The 21,105-nt window shown below is 34.2% G+C and overlaps 1 protein-coding gene across 1 annotated transcript in view; it reads left to right on the plus strand.

Moving 5' to 3' along the window:
• Positions 1–8,306, plus strand: part of LOC127836583 (uncharacterized) — a 30,920-nt gene extending 22,614 nt beyond the window's left edge. The window contains exon 5 of the mRNA XM_052363244.1: positions 382–8,306. Coding sequence (XP_052219204.1) covers positions 382–4,148 — 3,767 coding nt within the window. The 3' untranslated portion in view covers positions 4,149–8,306. The remainder of the gene's footprint in view (positions 1–381) is intronic.
• Positions 8,307–21,105: the final 12,799 nt, after the last annotated feature.

Below are 21,105 nucleotides of genomic sequence, written 5' to 3' on the forward strand. Positions count from 1 at the left end.
AACCTGTTTTAAGATTTTAATGTAGATATTATGAATGAAACAAAATTTGCCGGTTTAATACTTTTCTATAAGCTCATCGTTTTATCATCAGTTTAAGTAGTAGTAATAGTAGTAGTAGTAGTAGTAATAGTAATAGTAGTAGTAGTAGAAGTAGAAGTAGAAGTAGTAGTAGTAGAAGTAGAAGTAGTAGTAGTAGTAGTAGTAGTAGTAGTAGTAGTAGTAGTAGTAGTAGTAGTAGTAGTAGTAGTAGTAGAAGTAGTAGTAGTAGTAGTAGTAGTAGTAGTAGTAGTAGTAGTAGTAGTAGTTGTAGTAGTAGTACTTTTGTTGTTGTTTTTTCATGTGTTTATTGTTGGGAAACAATTCTTACATGTATAATTACAGATTTTCGCGGGCATTTAATAGAGCATTATACGACGAGGATGAACACTGTGTCTGTTTCGCCGCTGTTGGTGGGGCTTGACAAACCCATCTTTGATATTTTCGTTCAACCGAAAATATGTTTTTACAATATTGAGAAGGATGGATCTCGAAAGAAAACAAACAAAACAATTCAACAATACAAGGACTTCTTTTACAGTGATAAAAAGCTCAAACGTGTGTTTGTTCAAGGAGAACCCGGAATAGGAAAGTCTACATTCCTAACTAAACTTGTGCTTGACTGGTGCAATGTAGTATCATTGCACAATCATGATAACAAGGCTACATTTAGTGATATTGATACGTTAAATGACTTCCAATTTCTGTTTCACATTTCACTACGAGATGCAATGAACGAGCGTGATGTGGTAGAAATGATCAAAACACAAATAATCGACAGAATTTACACGGTTGCTAAACAAACTAAAGCATTTGAGCTTTTACAACAAATCCTTGAACGAGAGACTTGCCTCGTTACTATGGATGGACTTAATGAGTGGGCTGATCATTTGGATCAGCACGTTATACCTAGAATACCAACCACTCACACAAAGTGCGTATCGATAATAACAACAAGACCGTGGAAAATGGCAGACGAGCGGATCAAATGTTCTGAAATTGACAGACTACTTGAAATTGATGGGATAACAGAGTCAGAACAGCTATCAAAGCGAATAATACTCAGTCTTCAGATTGGTAATAACATGTCACACACTGCATTTATGACGTACATTAACGAACGTAACTTGATGCATTTTCTTACATCGCCCTGGATGCAGGAGTTAATACTCAATGTATGGATGAACAAATCGGATGTTAAGGGTTCATTGTGTGAAATACATAGTATTCTTCTAGACGTACTTTTTAAAAAGGCAAAGGCAACAAAGGGATTCTTTAAAAACGGTTTCCCGATAGAATGTTTATCAAGTTCGAGATATATTAAGAAACAGATCAAAATATTTGATGCCGTTGCGAATGCTGCGTTTCAATTAAAGTTTTCATCGAACAAATCTCCGACATTCAGTGAACGGGAAATAAGGAAATATTTATCTGAAGAACACTTGCAATTTTGCCTCAACGCTGGCGTTTTGACGGCAAGGTGCAACTCAGTCAGATTTGCACAGAGTCCCCAATATTCATTTACACACGAGACAGTTCATGAGTTCCTGGCAGCATTTCATATCGCAAGTTTGAAGCAAGACATTATAGAGTATTTCAAACCCGAACATAATTATAATGTGTTAGAAATGAGCCAGACGATTATTTATCTGTGTGGACTTCATTGCGAGACAGCTTATAAACTACTTAACCGTTTAGTTGACGGCGACTTCCTCAGCGACATTTGCCACGGACTAAGCCTGTATATAAAGCGTTGTAATGACACCTTATCAGCATTTCGAAGAGACAATTACACAAAGGAAACCGTTCTTAAAGCAACACGTAATGAGATGGATAACGATGCAAGTTGTCTTGCAATATCAGTCTTGTTCCAGCAGATGGTTATAGCTGGTTTCAGTGAGGCAAAACTCAGTGGCCAGAAGGACATTTGTCTAAAGTGTAGTGATTTCACATTTAATAAATATCTGCATGAGTCCGAGTCAGATGCATTAAAAGAACTGCTTATTTTCAACAAGTCAAATGTTCGGTCACTTATATTAGAAAGCAATGTTTTAGAAGTAAGTGAAATTCTGTCAGTCATGCAACAGTCACAACATAGTCTTGAACGTTTGAAGACTACAGTGACCCCGGAAATGTATAAAGCCTTACATAATTTGAACTTAAAAGAGCTGCATTTTATCGGACAAATCGAAGAATCATCATTGTCCCATGTTCTTCCGTCCTTGTCTAACTTAATGTATTTATGCATTGAAGATTCAAATATTTTGGAACGAACAGTTCTTCCTGGCACAATACAAGAAATATGTTTGCTCAAATCTACTTTTACGGCCATGTTTCTTCAATACTTACTAGTGGATTTATCATCATTAAAACATACTGTTCAATTGTATTTGGAATCTGTGATTGTTACGGATTTTAATACGCAAATATTCTTGACAGAATATTTGTTAAACGACATGACAAATATCCATCTAGATATTGAACATGGCAATAATGCCCTCTATGATACACTGCGTTGTTCATCTATTGGGACACTAGCCCTGAATACGGCTGGTGATGTCGTGTTAGCGTCAAAGATTCTGAACACTCTTAAGAAATTAAGAAAGCTTTATTTGTGGGGGACTTATATTGAGCAATATGCTTTAAAGCTGCCGAAAACATTGCAATGCGTATCTTTGCAGAAAGTAGAATGTTCAGCTGAGTGGCTGTGCAATTTGTTGATCGCGCTTTCTTCATTACATCATGATGTAGAGTGTGAGCTGTGGGATGTTGTATTGCAGCCATGTGAATACGCTTGCGGAGACGATTCCAAAACACATGCACCTGATTTGCGAGCGGAATACCTGTCTCATATGACAATTTTGGTGGAAAATGGCACTGTTGAACTGTTTGAAATATTGCGTAATACAAATATAGGGAAACTTGACCTGAGAACGGAAGATTGTGCCTCGTCTGCGTCAACGATTCTGTGTACTCTTAAGAGATTGACAAAGCTTTATTTGCGGGGAACTTATAGTGGAAGATGTACCTTGAAGCTTCCTGCAACAATTCAATGTATGTGTTTGTATGCAGTTGAATGTTCAGCTGAGTGGCTGTGCAGCTTGTTGATCGCGCTTTCTGCATTAAATCATTCTGTAGAGTGTGAGCTGTGGGATGTTGTATTGCAGCCATGTGAATACGCTTGTGGAGTCGATTCCCAAACACATGTCTCTGATTTGCGATCTAAAATAATGTCAATTAATATGTCCCAACTGACAATTGTGGTCATAAAAGGCAGTTTTGAACTGTTTGAAATATTACGTGATACAAATATAGGGATCCTGCACCTGAGAACGGCAGATTGCACCTCATTTGCATCAGTGATTCCGTATTCTCTCAAGAAATTGACAACGCTTTATTTGTGGGGAACTTATAGTGAGCGATGTACTTTACCTTTGTCTGCTTCATTAAAATGCATATCATTGCAGGAAGTAAAATGTTCAGCGGAGTGGCTGTGCAGTTTGTTGATCGCGCTTTCTGCATTAAATCATTCTGTAGAGTGTGAGCTGTGGGATGTTGTATTGCAGCCATGTGAATACGCTTGTGGAGTCGATTCCCAAACACATGTCTCTGATTTGCGATCTAAAATAATGTCAATTAATATGTCCCAACTGACAATTGTGGTCATAAAAGGCAGTTTTGAACTGTTTGAAATATTACGTGATACAAATATAGGGATCCTGCACCTGAGAACGGCAGATTGCGCCTCATTGGCATCAGTGATTCTGTATTCTCTCAAGAAATTGACAAAGCTTTATTTGTGTGGAACTTATAGTGAGCGATGTACTTTACAGCTGCCTGCTTCATTACAATGCATATCATTGCAGGAAGTTGAATGTTCAGCGGAGTGGCTGAGTGGTTTGGTGATCGCGCTTTCTTCATTAGATCATTCTGTAGAGTATGAGCTGCAGGACTTTGTATTGCAGTCACGTGCAGACGCCCGTGGAGACGATTTCAGACGATCTCGAAATCGGATACATTTATCTGATTTACGGTCACTTGGTGTTGAACTGTTTAAAATTGTGCTGATAACACCAGATTACGACACCAAGCGCCATGGACGTATATTTTAAATGGCAATGGTGTGTTCTCTCAAAATTGTTTTTTTTTCTGGTATCGCATTCACGTGATTGTTATTGAGATGTGGTTATTAAAGCGCCAAGTTTATGTTATAAACAGCGGTGACATTGCGCTATTTCGATAGACGCGCATATTGTGTTTACTTATTTTCAATGTATATATTTATACTTTTGTGTTCTGTTAGTTTATTTTTTATAAATGTACAACCATGTTTTCATCTGAATTTGTACAGAAATCAGTTTACTATCGATATTGAGAACTATTCTCATGTAAGTACTATGTTACTAAATAAAAGTTTTGTAAATAATATTATTTGTCAACGTTACATCAATGTTTTATTTTGAACGATTCCTTACAAAGTATAGCCCAAAGGCGAATTTTTGTCTACCTACACAAGGCTTATTGTAAATTAATCAAAATTCTTATTGGGTTTAAACTTACGAGTATGCCACGTTAGTTATGTAACTGAGCCTAAGGAACATATTTCCCAAATCATTTCATAGTTCGTTCATTGCGCGTGTAGATGATTTTTATTGTTAAATGATAAAGATCTTAAAAGGTGTGTATTTTTTCTCTTGGCCTTTTATTTACTTTAATCATGTTCAAATTTCGTCATGAACATTATATGATTTATGTTTTTCACTGACCTGAAGGCCGTCTTGTTTATTATGTAAATGCATTGTTAACAGTGTGTATATAATGTATATACAATACAAACACCTATATTATTTAAATTCAAATTGTATATGAAAAGTTATTATTATTATAAATATGCATTATACATATAACACTTTTTATTCTTGCTATCATCATGTAGTCGAAAACCAAACGTTCGGAATACGGTCATATCCATTTACTGAACATTCGCTTTCAGTCATAGCATTAATCGCATCAAATACTGTTACACTTTCCGTTATGTATCGACATTTATTTACTTTGTAACGTTAATTCGAAAAGATGTCATTGCTTATTCCGTTGTTTCCTTATTGTTAAAAAATTATTCACATTATTAACATTTTTTATGTTATTATTTTATTTTTTTTGGCTTTTGCTTAAAATATATGTGTTGTATGCTATTATTTACATTCCGATACGTGTTTTATAATAATTAGAACTGCATACAATCATTATTTGTATAACCGAACTTCATCTCACTGCGTATATGTATTTATGATATGATTGTCTTTTGCGAAAAGCATGTATTGCTGATTATGCAAATAAATAAACCGTATTATTATATTGTGCGCTTGTATATTATAATTGTTTAAGAAATTATTACTTCAAAACAATCATTGTGTTTACAGTTCTAAGTGTGCGTAATTTGAAACGGTTACTTATTTTATTTTTTGAAGCTTGTGTACCTATACAATAAATTTATGTGTTAACATATAAATGCGTTATTCGAATTTGCTTATAGCATATACATGTGCTACTTTTCAAACATAGACTATTGAAAAATGGTTTAGAAATGTGTTACTTTTAATTGTTTTGTTTTGTTATATGCCCCGTGCAATGCATTCATGTATAGCATATGCATGTAGGCTGAGTGCTACTTATCAAACATAGACTATTGATAAATGGTCTCCAAATGAGTGTTTGTTTCAATTGTTTTGTTTTGTTACATGTCTCATTCAATGAAATGTTGATCATTTACAACATGATTTTGAAACGTTACGATTGCAAAGCCTGTATTGGCAAGAATTCAATATACAATTGATAAATTGCAAGTTAATTATACTATCAAATAGTACCTGTAAAATATAGTTTGCATTGTAATAACATAAACTACTGTCAGTTCATCTTATAAATTGTCTAATTTTCCATTTATACTTGTATTGCGTTTCAAATATTGTTGTAGCGAAGGATGCTATAGATTGCTTTATTAATAGTGTGAATGTATACTACGCATTCTTATTGATTGCACGTTAATGCATATGCAGCTTAATTTTCTTTTGACATTCTGTCACTGCAAACGTTTATGTAGCAAAATTCGTAAATATGTTAATAGTTTTGGTAGAATTAACACTCATCGGCCTACTGAATATCTGTTGTAAATGCGTTCGTCTTCAAAATATTAAACTATTAATTTTAATTAAAATAAAATATTTGACACTTACGCTTTTTATAGGCCTATGAAACAAAGATGTAAAGCAAACATGTATATATGTATGAAATAATTTGCTTGCATATATTTTTGTTAAGCTACATTGTATATTACTATAAAATATGCATTGAGATAATATGAATAATATATTGTTTGCACAAGTATTGAATTGTCTAAATTGCATAAGGTCATTTACATATTGTTTGCACAAGTATTGAATTGTCTAAATTGCATAAGGTCATTCACAATTCCATATTTCACAATTGTATCAGACAGGTAGAAAAACTGACTTTGTGAAGATCGTTGAATATGGAATAAATGAGTATTAAAGGGATTTTTTACATATTATATTAATGTTAATTTCTGTAGATTACCATGTACTCCAAATTACAAATCAAGTATATGTTTTCTACTATTATTGTTATTTTATACTTTAATATGATCGTTAACTATGGTAATACAAAGAATATGTGAAAGGACAACTTACAAGTAATACTTGTGTAGCAGTTTTATTTGTTTAATTTTAATGTATAAGTTGCCATTGAATAAAACCAAGTATATAACAGTCTTGTTTTATTCTAACATTTCCTTTCTTTTGTGCATGTCGAATTTACTTTATAAGTATATAATCGTATTTATTTTCTTACGCAACGTATTTCTTATTTATTTGTGGACATTGATTTTATAATTAGAACCATATTGCTCAGTATAAATGCATTTTACTGTTGTGTCGCACTATACGTCTCTTACTGGACGTCCGTTCGAAACTTGTGTAACTCAAGTCTCTATACCTAAGGGTCAAGGTCAACTTAGAGGTAACATTTGGCCATAAAACACCTGTTAAATACCTTTCTCAGCAATACTTTCACAATAAATAAATGTTTTGTTCATGTTCCTTGGCACAAATTTAAACCATTTACGGATGACTTGTCTCCTGTAACATTGCACTCCATACCTCAAAGTTTTATGTCAAACTTACTGGTCAAAGGTGAAAATTGGCCTTTACAAGCGCAAGATTTCTTGTCTCAGCACACTTCTTTGCTAATATTCATGGACTTAAAGAAAGTTGGCATAAACATAGACCATCAAACGACAACGTGTCGTGTGTACCGCAAATGTCTATGGTCCAAGGTAAAATCTCAAATCTGGTCATACAACACTTTGTAAGGGCTGCGACCAGACCTATTGTCATGCAATTAAAAAAATCCACTAACCACAATAAGGAGACGATATGTCGCCTGTATAACCCATCAGCGGATACCAGAGGTCAATTCACAATTTAAGGTTAAAATACAAATTTGGTCAAACAGCAGCTTATGTATTGTATGTGTTGAGTTTTGAGACCGAAGTTGACTTTTTGAGATCCGTGACTTTGGAAACTTTCTTTTTTATATATTTTGAAGCATTTCAGTTTGTGTTTAACATTTTATGTGTGACATGTTGCTGTAGTTTCAAATTTCATGCTTGAATGGTATCTTATTGGCAACTTGTCCCTAATACACATACGTTCACTATGTGTTATAAGGTCAAGTAGCAAAATCCACTTACAGATTCGACTGATTCAGTGCCCCTAAATAACACAACATTAATATTATAATACCATTTGTTTTACTATGGATATTTTAAAGGGGCTGAAACCCATTGTATAAAACATGATTTAAAGCAAAAGAACAAACTGCTTTCCGAAAACGATATCCGTCCGATTTTCTTTCATTTACAAACAACAGGGTGCATAATCAACGGGGTTTACACATGGGCTGGACAGAATGCAATTACAGCGTTGAAAACTTTATTTTTTTCAAATATGTAAATTAAGTGAAATACATTTGCAAAAATGTTTACAGGCTTTTTAAATTAAGTTATTCGGATGTATTTAACATTGTCATAATCAGCATACAAATATGTATTGTATGCACTAGTTGAAATTGTTTTAAAAAGTTATATGACAGAGGCACTACTTACCGTTGTGTTTATATCCATTAACGTTTCATTGGGAGCCCTGAAAAGTCACGTGATCCTACACCCTGATAATGAAGAGATGTTGCATATTTGTGGACTTGTTTAAATATTTATATGGTATTACAAATAAATGTTATACACAATAACGCCCTCTTTGTACTTGATTAGTATATTATATATTTATTTGTTTATTTATTTATATTTAATTATATATCGATTTAATCAAAACCGATTGCGTACTAAATTTGGGGTTTCCAGGCGAGTGGTTTGTAGGTTTGTAGAACACACATTTCTCACCTATACGACCCGCGCTCAAACCCCGCTCCGGGCACAGTTGAGCTTGGTTGATGGTTACCCTCCCGGACAAGTGGGGTTTTCCCCGGGTACTTCGGATTCTATACAGTAATATACCACACCCAAATTTAAAGTTTTCAGGAAACATACAAAAGCTGGACATTGTTTCTATATTTCCAAGATTGTATGGACACAAGGGTCAAATATTTATTTTAATGCAATAAGTGAACTATAACTGTTAACCGGACATCCGATGAGGCTTAGAAAAAGAAGAGCGAGCTTTAGCACACTACACGTTCAAATTGTTGCCCCTAACATGTTTCGTTACAGAAATGACGTCACGTAATACTTCCTATTTTACTGTAAATTGCGCAATCAGGTGAATGCAAATAAATTGCGGAAAGCTAGTTCTGTAATATTTTTTAAAGAAAATCTAATTCGGATACATTATATAAGCGATAACACACGTCAGAGCGTTGTGACATTCATGATGCGTCTCAACCTTCATTGTTTAACGTTTCAAATGTCAAATACTAGAACATATTAATCGGCGCGTAGAAATACGTAGTGACGGTATATCACGGTCACGTGATTCACTGTCGGAGCTAAACTAGTTAATGCGGCCACTGCTTTATTGGTTCATTGTTTGCAATAGGGTCAGGATAAACACTATTAGGAGTTCAGTTCTTCTGTAAATGCAGTATAAAAACACATGAACGTTTGCTGGTTAATAGGGGTCGATTTCTTTTAAACGAACATGCATTTTACCGAATAAGAATCCTGTGAAGGCTGTATATACGCAGAATAATAGGGTTTCAATAGTTCTCCATTGCAATTGCATTTAAAATCGTTAACGAACTAGAGAAGATTGTATGGACGCAGATTAAAAAAGAGTCCACATTTATTAAATGCAATACAGGCAGTATAAGCACCTCCGATTGATAGGGTCTCGTTTCTTCATCAATGAAGACCGTGAACACATTTACGGATGCTATCTGAATGCCGATTTAAATGGGTCAATAATATATATCATCCAGTTAAGCGCAAACGGCCCCATTCGAAGCTTGTCCTGGTGTATATTTGTAGAGGCTCAAACTTGCTCTCTAGCAATAAAAACCATCTACCTATGGAGGTTCGATTTTTCTCAGCATTCGTTTTCTGGACTTAATTTAAAGACAGCTCATTACATATATAATGCGCTTAAGACAATTAAGCATGTGACGCTGACATTGACTCTAGAACCTGAGTCTGTCCTTTCACACAAAGCAAAAAAAAAAAAAACACTTGTAGAAACAAATTACAGAAATACTTGATACATAGTGAAGTAATGGCTAAAGTATGACTAATTCATCAAATGTGTTTTGTCTTACCGCATTGTGCGACCTTGACCTTACCTTTACCTGATAGGTCTTGCATGTGAATCAGTCTCAAATGTTTGAGAACAACTGTGGTTAGTTGTATTGCTGTGGCTCATATGTTATTCGAGATACTGATAAAAACAGAAAACATCCTATATAAGAAGAGTTTTTTCAAGTCAAAAATGGCCATAACGCCATAAGATATTGAGAAAAGGTTTGCTTCGCAATTTAATTGGAATCATCCTCTTACCCATATACCCTCATAATAAGTTTAATACAATCGGCTGAATCATTGTCTATGTATGGATTCGGACACGTAAGTATCCCGGAGGGAAGGACGAATGGAAGGACAGCGCCGAAACTATATCCCTCCCCCTACGGCGGGAGATACTTACACATTTGCCAATGTCGATATTTAAACTGACCAGCGTCCAGCACCATAAAAGCTCGGCCTTTTTGAAAGACAAACATGCAGTGTCTTCAAGAAAACGTTATGACAGTTAACTTAATTTAATTGAAGTTAGCCGCACCTTATGCAATTGTCACGCTTATAATGCATCAGTCACAATGAAAATGTAATGTACACAATGATAATTCATTACTCTTAATTCCATTCAAGTTATTTAGGCGTATGTATAAATCCTGGAGAAGAAGCGCTTTCTTATTTAAACGTTCTTGTAATTTTTGGAAACGCAATACAAACGTTTACATATTACATGAAATATTTATCTGGTGAAAATGTAGCTATTCTATGGCAATTAAGCCAAGAAGTTTCAGACATCAAATCCAACAACCGTTGTCGTGGAAACAATCTCGTGACTGGCGCTGTTTAAGAGATCGGTGTCACAGTATCAGGAATGTGAAGACAGCAAATCCGACAGCCGTTGTCATGGAGACGATCACCTGCCCAGCGCTGCTACAGAGGTCGATGTTACAGTAGCAGGAGTCAACGGAATAGCCGAACGCAGACATCTCCGTATACCCTTTAGACTGGCCGTTTTCACACAGTCCCGTTCATCACCAACTGAAAACATGACGTATATCTTTTATTGAGCTTAATTGAATGTGCATGTGTGCATTTGTTTATAAACCCCCTAGAAGGGAAGAAAGGTGTGTACACGGTGACAATACAGTCACAGCATGGCGCCCGTAGAGCGACTGAACGATAGTACGAAGAGTACCATTATGACTCCCGTGCATTCACAAGGTCTACGTAAATTGGCCACACGGCGTCCCTACACTGAACTCTAGATGGTAATAAAGTGACCGCGCTATATGTTCGTGCAATGACCGCATCATAAATGCGCGTCAATATTCCTGCCGGTTTCGCAGAACGCATTCCTCCATTATGATGTATGAAAAAAAATACATACTACGATTTTTTTCTTATTACGAACACAACAGTACTTCAAAAAGTGAAGCTTCATTTATTAATGAATACAAAACATTGGGAGTACGGGTTTTACAGGCGATCAGGACTCGACAGTGTGTTGATAAGCGCTCAGCCTTTGGAGAACTCGTCCTTTGAAGCGGTCGGCCTTTGACCAAGTTATAAAAAATATATTTTGGTTTAACACTCATTTTCCTACAGACAACATCAATTTAAGTGAAATATTAAGGCCATTGTAGGTGTAGCATATTGTAACACATGTAAACCTTAGTGGGTGGGGTAATATTTATTTACTATTTGATATTTAACCTATGTTTCGAATGCTGTCTGCAGTTAAGTTATAGTATTGTATGAGACTCTAATGATAACAGACTTGAAAATTTACCTGGATTACCAGCTACGCGATTGTTGGAGTTTAAATCCAGATTCTTGTAAATTTATTGTACACATGTTCACTTAGTGTTATTTAACCCTAGGTGGCGTTGTAGCTGAGAATGACGTCATTATTACGTAAACAATCTGCTGTAAACTGTTTTTATACTGCATCAATTTTTATTGTTTTAAAATACTATGTGCATTTAAAATAGCAATATGCAGGTAATTTATGTAGTAGTATATATTATATTGTTAATACATATTGAAATGTTATATTTTTCATTGAACAATCCAAAGTTATTGGTGATTCTGTCAGTCTTCTGCTGTTCACGTAATGACATTCTAATACTTAGCAGAATTGTGCGGTAACATAATTTCTGAGAGTATAAAAGGCCGTGAGTTCTGAGTTTGAATCACTCTAACCAGAACGGTTGGGTCGGTAGGTGATAACGCAAGAATATGAGAATAAAAGAAAGACAAAGGCTTTGAAAGTTGATGGTTTGTAATTGACAACCTCATAAGAAAAAGAAATATAAACATACAAATATAACAGAAAAACTTGCAGGATTTTAACAAAACACTTGCGAAATTTTAACAGAAAACTCACAGAATTTTATCAGAAAACTTGCAGAATTTTAACATAATTATTAACTTATAACTCTTACTTTTCTCATGTAATGTTATCATTGACATAAATGTATTATGTTCATAAATGTGTGATATGATGAAAATAATAAATGATACGTTTGACAAAATTTATAAAAAGTGTTTATTTTTCACTTCTTAACTAAAAGAAATTTATCTTGACACGATTCGCTACCGCTTCCGAAGATATTTACTTTCACAAAAGTCAGAGTCGTGACATATTTTGGTGGCAGCGAAAACTCCATACTACCAATTTTGTATCATTTCTGCAGAATTTAAATGTTCAGATTTAATGGATTTGCATTAGAATAAATGGATAAATTATATTTGGAAAATTATTTATTTTTTTAAAAACCGTTCTCAATCTTTTTTTAACTATGGACAGAGATATGGTGTTAACACGACATAGAGCTCGTGAAGAAACTGATAACATTCAAATTAGGAATGAGAGGCAGAATGTTGAACATTCAAATAGTGAAGAATTACAAATTATTAACACAGATGAACAATGTTGTTCTTCTTATAATGGACAGTCACAGTGTATGACTAGTTCAAAGTTACATATGAGTGCTGGCGACACTCATGATAATAAAGCAATGAGTCAAAGTATTTCAAACATTGAGGCAAAAGTTGCAAGCCTTGAGAATTCTTTATTACATGTAACCCAGGAGTTAACAAATGCTTTAAAAAATCTAGATTTGCAAAATAATAGGGATAAATCTCTTGACTCGCATAGGCAAAACAGACTTCAAAGTCACAGGTTGGCATACAGTGAGAGTGATACTGATAGTGATAGTATTCCTGACCCAGATAATCTTATGTCCAATTCATCAATGCATGTTAACAGGGGAAACAAACATTATCCGAAATTACCTCCCTTCACAGGTAAAGAATCATGGAATGTTTGGTTTAACCGATTTGAGGATGTTGCAAAGAGGCAAAGATGGACACTTGATGAAAAATTAGATGAAATATTACTTAGATTACAGGGAATAGCTGGTGAATTTGTTTATGGTCAATTGAACCGTGACACTAGGTCAGATTACAAATCTTTATGCAAAGAACTCTCAAACAGATTCAGGATAGTTGAAACCTGTAAAACATTTTGGGTACAATTCAGTCACAGAAATAAAAAATGTGGGGAAACAGCAGAAGAGTATGCTGCTGAATAAAAAAAGTTGTATGACAAAGCCCATGTCAATCGTGATAAAGAAACAAGAAAAGAGGATCTTTTAAGAAGATTCCTTGATGGTTTAATTGATGATAAGGCTCGTTTTCATGTAGAATTCATAAAAGAACCAAAAAATATCGATGAAGCTGATTTTCAAACAGTATGTTTCCAAGAAACAAAACAAAAGAAAAGGTCATATACTGAAAATATTCGACACATATTAACTGATTCAGATAACAGTGATATAGAATGTGATGTTGAAAGAATTGCACCAGGTAAAAATAAAACAAGGCTCATTAAGAAAGAGGTTAACAGTGTTCATGAGAACCTATCAAATAAAATAGAAACCAATGACATGGACAAATTGAGAGAAATTGTCAGAGCAGAATTAAATGCATTGACTGCCCAACAAAACCAATTAGAATTTCACAAAAGTTGCAACACCGCACCAAAAGCCCAATTTATGAAGGATAGGTCACATACAAACAGTTACATTAAAAGCAGAAAGAACAATGACAGGAAATGTTTCTATTGTCATGACCCATCGCATATAAAAAGAAATTGCCCAAAATTACAAAACATGCAAAGTCAAATAACTGAACAGTGTAAAATGCCATCAGCATTCCCATCCCAAAGTAATATGCACAAAGTGAGAGAAAATCATGCCTACACCAATGGCACACAACTGATGAGTCAAAATCAAAGCAATAAAGGCAGTGAAAATCAATGGCACCATCAAAACAACACCAATAGCTACAGTTATGCTACCCCTGGCTCATGTTTAAACTAGATAGGACTGACTTAAATGGCCAAGAGACAGTCCAAAATTTTGAAGGCCAAAGTAATGTTGCTATTCCAGCAAATAATCCTATTAGCCGAGGTTTCCCATTATCAGAAAGTATATATATTGCTGGATGTGTTCAAGGAGTGCACGTTAATTACGTTGTTGATACTGGTGCAGAAAAAACTGTAGTTTCCAAAAATATTTATAATAGAATTGATGATTCATGTAAACCATCTTTACAAAAAAAAGGCAAATTACTACATGCAGGTGGGGAACCATTGACAGATTTTGGAAAATGTGATTTAGAATTGCTAATTGATGGATATAAAACAAAATTATAAGTCATTATTGCAGATATAAAAGATGATGTTTTACTGGGTATGGACATTTTAAAAGGAAGTAACGGCAAACCTGCTGATATTATACTTAGTCAGAACAAAATTTTACTCAATGGCGCAGAAATTACATGTCATCAATACAGTGATAATACTGTACGGAAAGTTAAGTCTGCAGATCATTATGTTATTAATGGCTATACAGAACAAATAATTGATGCATATGTAGACAGATATGAAATGGATGACAATAGAAAGTGTGCTGACATTTTAATTGAGGCATCAGCTAGTTTTAAAAACAATTTCCCTGTTATGATGGCCACAAGTTTAGCAAATATCAATAGTGCCCCAACAGTTAAAGTTAGACTGATAAATCCATTTCCTAATGATGTTTCAATCAATCAAGACACAGTGATTGGTACAGCAGAATTTGTAGCAAATGACCCAGTACAATTACTTGAGTCAGAAAATATGCAGGACCTCAATATAAATTCAATAAGGAGATTACAATTTGTTCAAACACCTGAACACAAAGTCCTAAGAAATGTTTCTCAGGACAACATTAAAATAGCAAAAGTGAGCAAATACCAGAACATTTAAAAACACTGTACACTGACTCAGTTAAAGACAAAAATCAGTCTGATATTAAAAAGATTGCAAATGTTCTTATAGAATACCAGGATGAAGGATCTCTAAGGATGAAAATGACATTGGCCTTACCAATTTAACTGAGCACACTATTGACACTGGCATCAAACAACCTTTTCGGCGTGTTCCAATTGCTTATCAAAAAGAAGAAAAAAAGGCCATTGATAAACTTCTTGACCAAGGGGTAATAAGACCATCAAACAGCCCTTGGGCTTCACCGCTTTGTTTAGTTACCAAAAAGGATGGCACAATAAGGCCATGCATAGATTATCGTTTGTTAAACAAGATCACTAAAGTAGATGCATTTCCAATACCAAAAGTGGATGAATGTATTGACACAGTAGCAGGATCTAAATATTTGTCAACACTAGATCTTACATCAGGTTATTTTCAAGTTCCTTTGCATGAAAATGACATTCCCAAATCAGCATTCACATCAAAGTATGGGTTGTATGAGTTTACCTCTATGCCGTTTGATATGACCAATAGTGGAGCTACTTTTCAAAGAGTTATGGAACTTGCTTTAAAGGGTCTACAATGGCAAACATGTATCGTCTATATTGATGACTGTATTGTATTTGGAAGCACAGTGGATGACCACATAAACAGGTTATCTGAGGTTTTAAACAGATTTAGACAGGCAAATCTAAAGCTCAAGCCTAAAAAATGTGAGTTGTTGAAAGATGAGGTTACATTCCTTGGATACAGGGTGTCTGCTAAAGGTGTCAAACCAGATCCATGTAATGTAAGTAAAGTTTTACAATGGAAGGTCCCCGAGAATGTAACAGAGGTTAAACAATTTCTTGGTCTTTGCTCGTATTATCGTAAACATGTAAAACGTTTCAGTACTATTGCAACACCTTTGTTTGATCTCACCAAAACTGATAGTTCTTTGAAATTGACAAATTAATGTCAAAAAGCGTTTGACAAATTGAAGCATTGTCTTACAAATCCAGATTTCATGACTTTACCAATAAATGATGGAGAATTCATTTTAGATTGTGATGCTTGTAATTTTGGTATAGGTGCTGAATTAAGTCAAATAAGTGGAAAAGAAAAAGTAGTCGCATACGCTAGTCGTACATTGAGTAAAGCAGAACGAAACTTTTGTGTGACAGATAAAGAATTACTTGCTATTCGATATTTTGTCGAATACTTTCGTCATTATTTACTTGGTAGAGAATTTAGAGTGAGATCAGATCATAGGGCGTTACGTTGGCTTTTTAGCCTGAAATCGCCTACAGGCAGAATAGCACGTTGGATAGAAATCCTATCAGGATACACATTCCAAGTTGAATACCGGCAAGGTCAAAAACATGGCAATGCTGATGCTTTGTCAAGGTGTCCCAATCCAAAAGATTGTAATTGTCAAGATAATGATACTGAGGAAATGCTTAAATGTGGACCATGTTTCAAGTGTAGCAAAAGAGCGTTAGAAATTGATTCAAACATCCATGATATTTCAAGTCAAAATGTATGTACAAACAAAATATACAATGAGCCTTTAAAGACTTGTTCAGTTACTGATTCAAAGGTCAACGACATACATGTAGTAAATGAGTCTATGTCAAATGTCAAGGTTACAAATACTGGAACAAATATAGAATCAACAAGAAGTGTTGATTGTTTATTATTATTACTGTTGTTCAGCTGTTGTCTGAATGGAATATATTTTTTGTTTGGCCTAATGAAAAGGTCAATGTTTGAGACAATAAGTCTTGTTTCAACAGTACTTATTACAGTGACTGTTTACAGATTGAAATTCAATTCTGTGTATCGTTCAGTGTGTAGATCAATGACTACAAGGTCAAAAACTAGTTCCTTAGATGATTACATTACATGGTCAAACAGTTTTACTATACAAGACATAATAGATTTGCAAATGAAAGATAAAGATATCGGGCCTATATTAAAATGGCTGTCATTGGGTAGCAAACCTAATGGGAATATGTCCAATTTAGAAAGTGTGGTTACACGTCACTATTTGCATTGCTGGGATGCATTGATTATAAAGGATGGTTTGACTTTTAGGCGTTTTCATAAGAAGGATAATTCAGGAATATTTTTACAATTATTAATTCCTAAGATATTACAAAAAGATGTTTTGCATCAGATGCATAACAGTATCTTATCTGGTCATCTTGGTCGCAAAAAGACACAAGAAAAGTTGTTACAGAGATACTATTGGTATGGTGTTAGGGATGATATTCATTTATGGATTGAACAATGTGACAATTGTGGTGCTAACAAGACACCTACAATAAATCCAAAAGCTCCGTTAGGAACACTCACAGTAGGCAATGTTTTAGACAGATTATCCACTGATTTTTTAGGTCAACTGCCTTATACTCCAAGGGGTAATGGGTACATTTTAACAGTGACAGATCATTTTTCGAGGTGGGTGAAGATAATACCTGTACCTGATCAAACAGCTGAGACAACAGCTCGAGTGATACTAAATGAAGTTATTGCAAGATTTGGATGCCCTATTTTTAATCATAGTGATCAAGGAAGCAATTATGAAAGTAAATTTTCTCAGAATTATGTGAAATGCTTGAAATTAAAAAAACGAGAACGACAAGTAGAAACCCAAAAGACAATGGTCAAACTGAGAGATATAATAAAACATTAATACGCATGATAAGGGCTTATCTGTCTGATAATCAAACTGACTGGGATTTAAATTTAGGTTGTTTAGCAGCAGCATATAGAGCTACTCCCAATGAAACTACAAAATTGACTCCAAATTTATTAATGTTAGGTAGAAAGGTCAGACTACCTGCTGGGATTGCTTTTGGTAGTTTTGCAAACAGTAAAAATGAATTGATCTCCTCTTATGGTGATTATGTCTTGAAACTCAAAAATAAAATGCTAACTTGCCATCAAATTTGTAGAGAACATTTACAAAATGCTGCTAAAAGACATACAGATTTGAACGGCTCAGGAAAAACATTTAATCAGTACAATGCTGGTGACATTGTTTGGTATTTAAATGTGAGAAGAAAAGAAGCAGTATGCACTAAGTTGTTAACACCATACTCCGGTCCATATCTCATCCAAAGTAAAATTAGTGACCAAAATTATATTTTACAATTTTCTAAATCTGTGACTGATGTGAAAGTTGTACATCATGACAAATTGAAACCTTACAAGGGTACTTGTCCCCCAAAATGGATTTCCAAATAAAAGAAATTCAATGCAGATAAATTCTGCCAGTTTTTCTGCCAGAAACAGAAACTATTATTTGCATGCTGTTTAAGCTCATTAATAACAATGATTGTCATGGTAAAAAGATTAAAAATAATTGTATTACAATATTATAACATGTATTAAAACAAAATTTTGTGTATTTTCAGAATGTCTAACATCAACAATAGAGGCAGGATATTTGAATGCCAACATTGCCTTCCAAAATATCAAGGCGAAAAATCAAAAGTTTTTGATCATTTTTGCAAAAAACACGTCGCTTTGGACAAAGTTCCATTTTATTGTGCAATTTGCAAATTTGTGTGTGCATCCGAAGTGGATTTATATCGTCATGTTAAAAAATGTAACTTTCCTCCACATGAGGCAACTGTAAATGCCATGTTGACTAATAATGAAAACGTAAATGAAAATGCTTCATTAATCAAAAATGTCAATCCATATGTTCCAACTTCCTTGGACATTGTTCGCTTTTCAAAAGAAGATTCGTGTTTGATTTTTAACAGTCGTCGTAAGTCTTCAGACATTTTGAAATCTGCAATGGAATCGTCCGGCTTAAAAACGAATTCCATTCACAGTACCCCTACTGTTGACATTTTGCCCGAGATGTTAGGTGAACACGATTTGTCACCTTTTGACTTTCCAGAGTCACCATTACATTCTTCCAATAAAAGAATTTTGTGTCCTACAAAATCTCCATGGAGTGTATCTTCCATGTCTTCGTCTTCTTCATCGTTGACGTCAACTTGTGACACTTGCATAAATGATCTCAAATCTGAGATTCTTGAACTGAAATCAGCGGTTCATACGATGGGCTTAGCGCTGGGCCAATTAGTTGATGAACTCCGTGAGTTCAAAGCGGAGAAAAGGGCTGTTGTTCCAGCTTTTGTTGTTCCTCCCATTCAAAATAGAAAGGAGAATGAACCAGTCATTGTTCGAAGGCCAACAATCACTGAAAGGTGTCATTACCAGCCATCTCCTGCGAGTTCACGTGGTCGAGGGTATCATCCTTACCGGCAACAAATGCGGAGGCCACCACTGTTCCCGCCAAAGCCAGTGAATACCCACATAAGATTTTTGATACAACGTGTTTTGCACAGCAAATATTTTGCACTGGTTTCCTGAAAAACATAATAAGCTAACCATAAGTAACTTCTTTGTCATTTAAAAAAATCATAAATTTATACTAATTTTCATTGTAACATGCATATAGAAATAATGTCTTAAATCCGAATATGCAAATGCATCCAAAATTACTAACTTAGTGGTCGGCTACATTTAGAAACAGATTCAAGAAATAACTAGAATCTTGCCATAGAAACAATTAACGCACTTTAACATTAAATACTAATGAACTGTTAACATACCGAGTTTTGGTATCTCTCCTTCCATTACATGTAAATAATCTAGAAAAAACGAATCGAAATTTGAATAGAAATTCTAACGGCATGGCTGGTAAAGGGAAGTAACTCTTTAAACCATGCAAACTGTGTAAAACTCGGATCAGCAAAGGTCGTAATGCACTAAATAATTCCGACGGTTACAACCTTAATTGTCATTTTTGTTTTTGGCAACCAATAATTGATAGTATGAAATGTGAAGTAAACATAGTCATTTTATTTATTAAAAAATTGCTGCATTATAGCAAGATTAATGATAGTCAAAGAGTTTATTTAACATTTGATGTGTTGTTACTGTTGTTGTAGTTTTATTGTTTATGTTGATGTTCAAAGGTAAATCTAAAGAGCATTGGCTCTTTGCATTGTTGTAAAATTGATCTTTAAAAAGATCGGAATTTCCTCCAAATGTTTTAATCACTTTTGACATGCTCTGTTGTTTGAGATGCTTGTGATAGAGGAGGAAACATTCTAGTCTTATCCATGCTCAATTTTGATATATGTACTTAATTTGTTGGTATAAGTAAAATGTCATGAGCATCACAATGTTTAATATATTTGTTTAAAACCCTTGCTCATAACTTACTTGTTAACATGTGTGTTCCTATTATTGTCACTTGTGTTTTACAGCACTAGGTGATAAGTATTGTTATTATCGGAATGTTATATATGCTGAATATATTATCCATTTGTTAATTTGTATTGTATTAATTGTTCAATGTCGATAGTTAGACATTAAATTAATAAATTTTATTTATTGAAAAGGAGTTATTTATTTATTGTGATTGTTTAAATGATTCTATGAACTTAATAGTTTTGTGAGGACACAAACAATCTTAAGAGGGGGGTAATGTAACACATGTAAACCTTAGTGGGTGGGGTAATATTTATTTACTATTTGATATTTAACCTATGTTTCGAATGCTGTCTGCAGTTAAGTTATAGTATTGTATGAGACTCTAATGATAACAGACTTGAAAATTTACCTGGATTACCAGCTACGCGATTGTTGGAGTTTAAATCCAGATTCTTGTAAATTTATTGTACACATGTTCACTTAGTGTTATTTAACCCTAGGTGGCGTTGTAGCTGAGAATGACGTCACTATTACGTAAACAATCTGCTGTAAACTGTTTTTATACTGCATCAATTTTTATTGTTTTAAAATACTATTTGCATTTAAAATAGCAAATATGCAGGTAATTTATGTAGTAGTATATATTATATTGTTAATACATATTGAAATGTTATATTTTTCATTGAACAATCCAAAGTTATTGGTGATT

The sequence above is a fragment of the Dreissena polymorpha genome, chromosome 6 (assembly GCF_020536995.1).
Source record: "Dreissena polymorpha isolate Duluth1 chromosome 6, UMN_Dpol_1.0, whole genome shotgun sequence".
In the NCBI taxonomy this organism is placed as follows: domain Eukaryota; kingdom Metazoa; phylum Mollusca; class Bivalvia; order Myida; family Dreissenidae; genus Dreissena; species Dreissena polymorpha.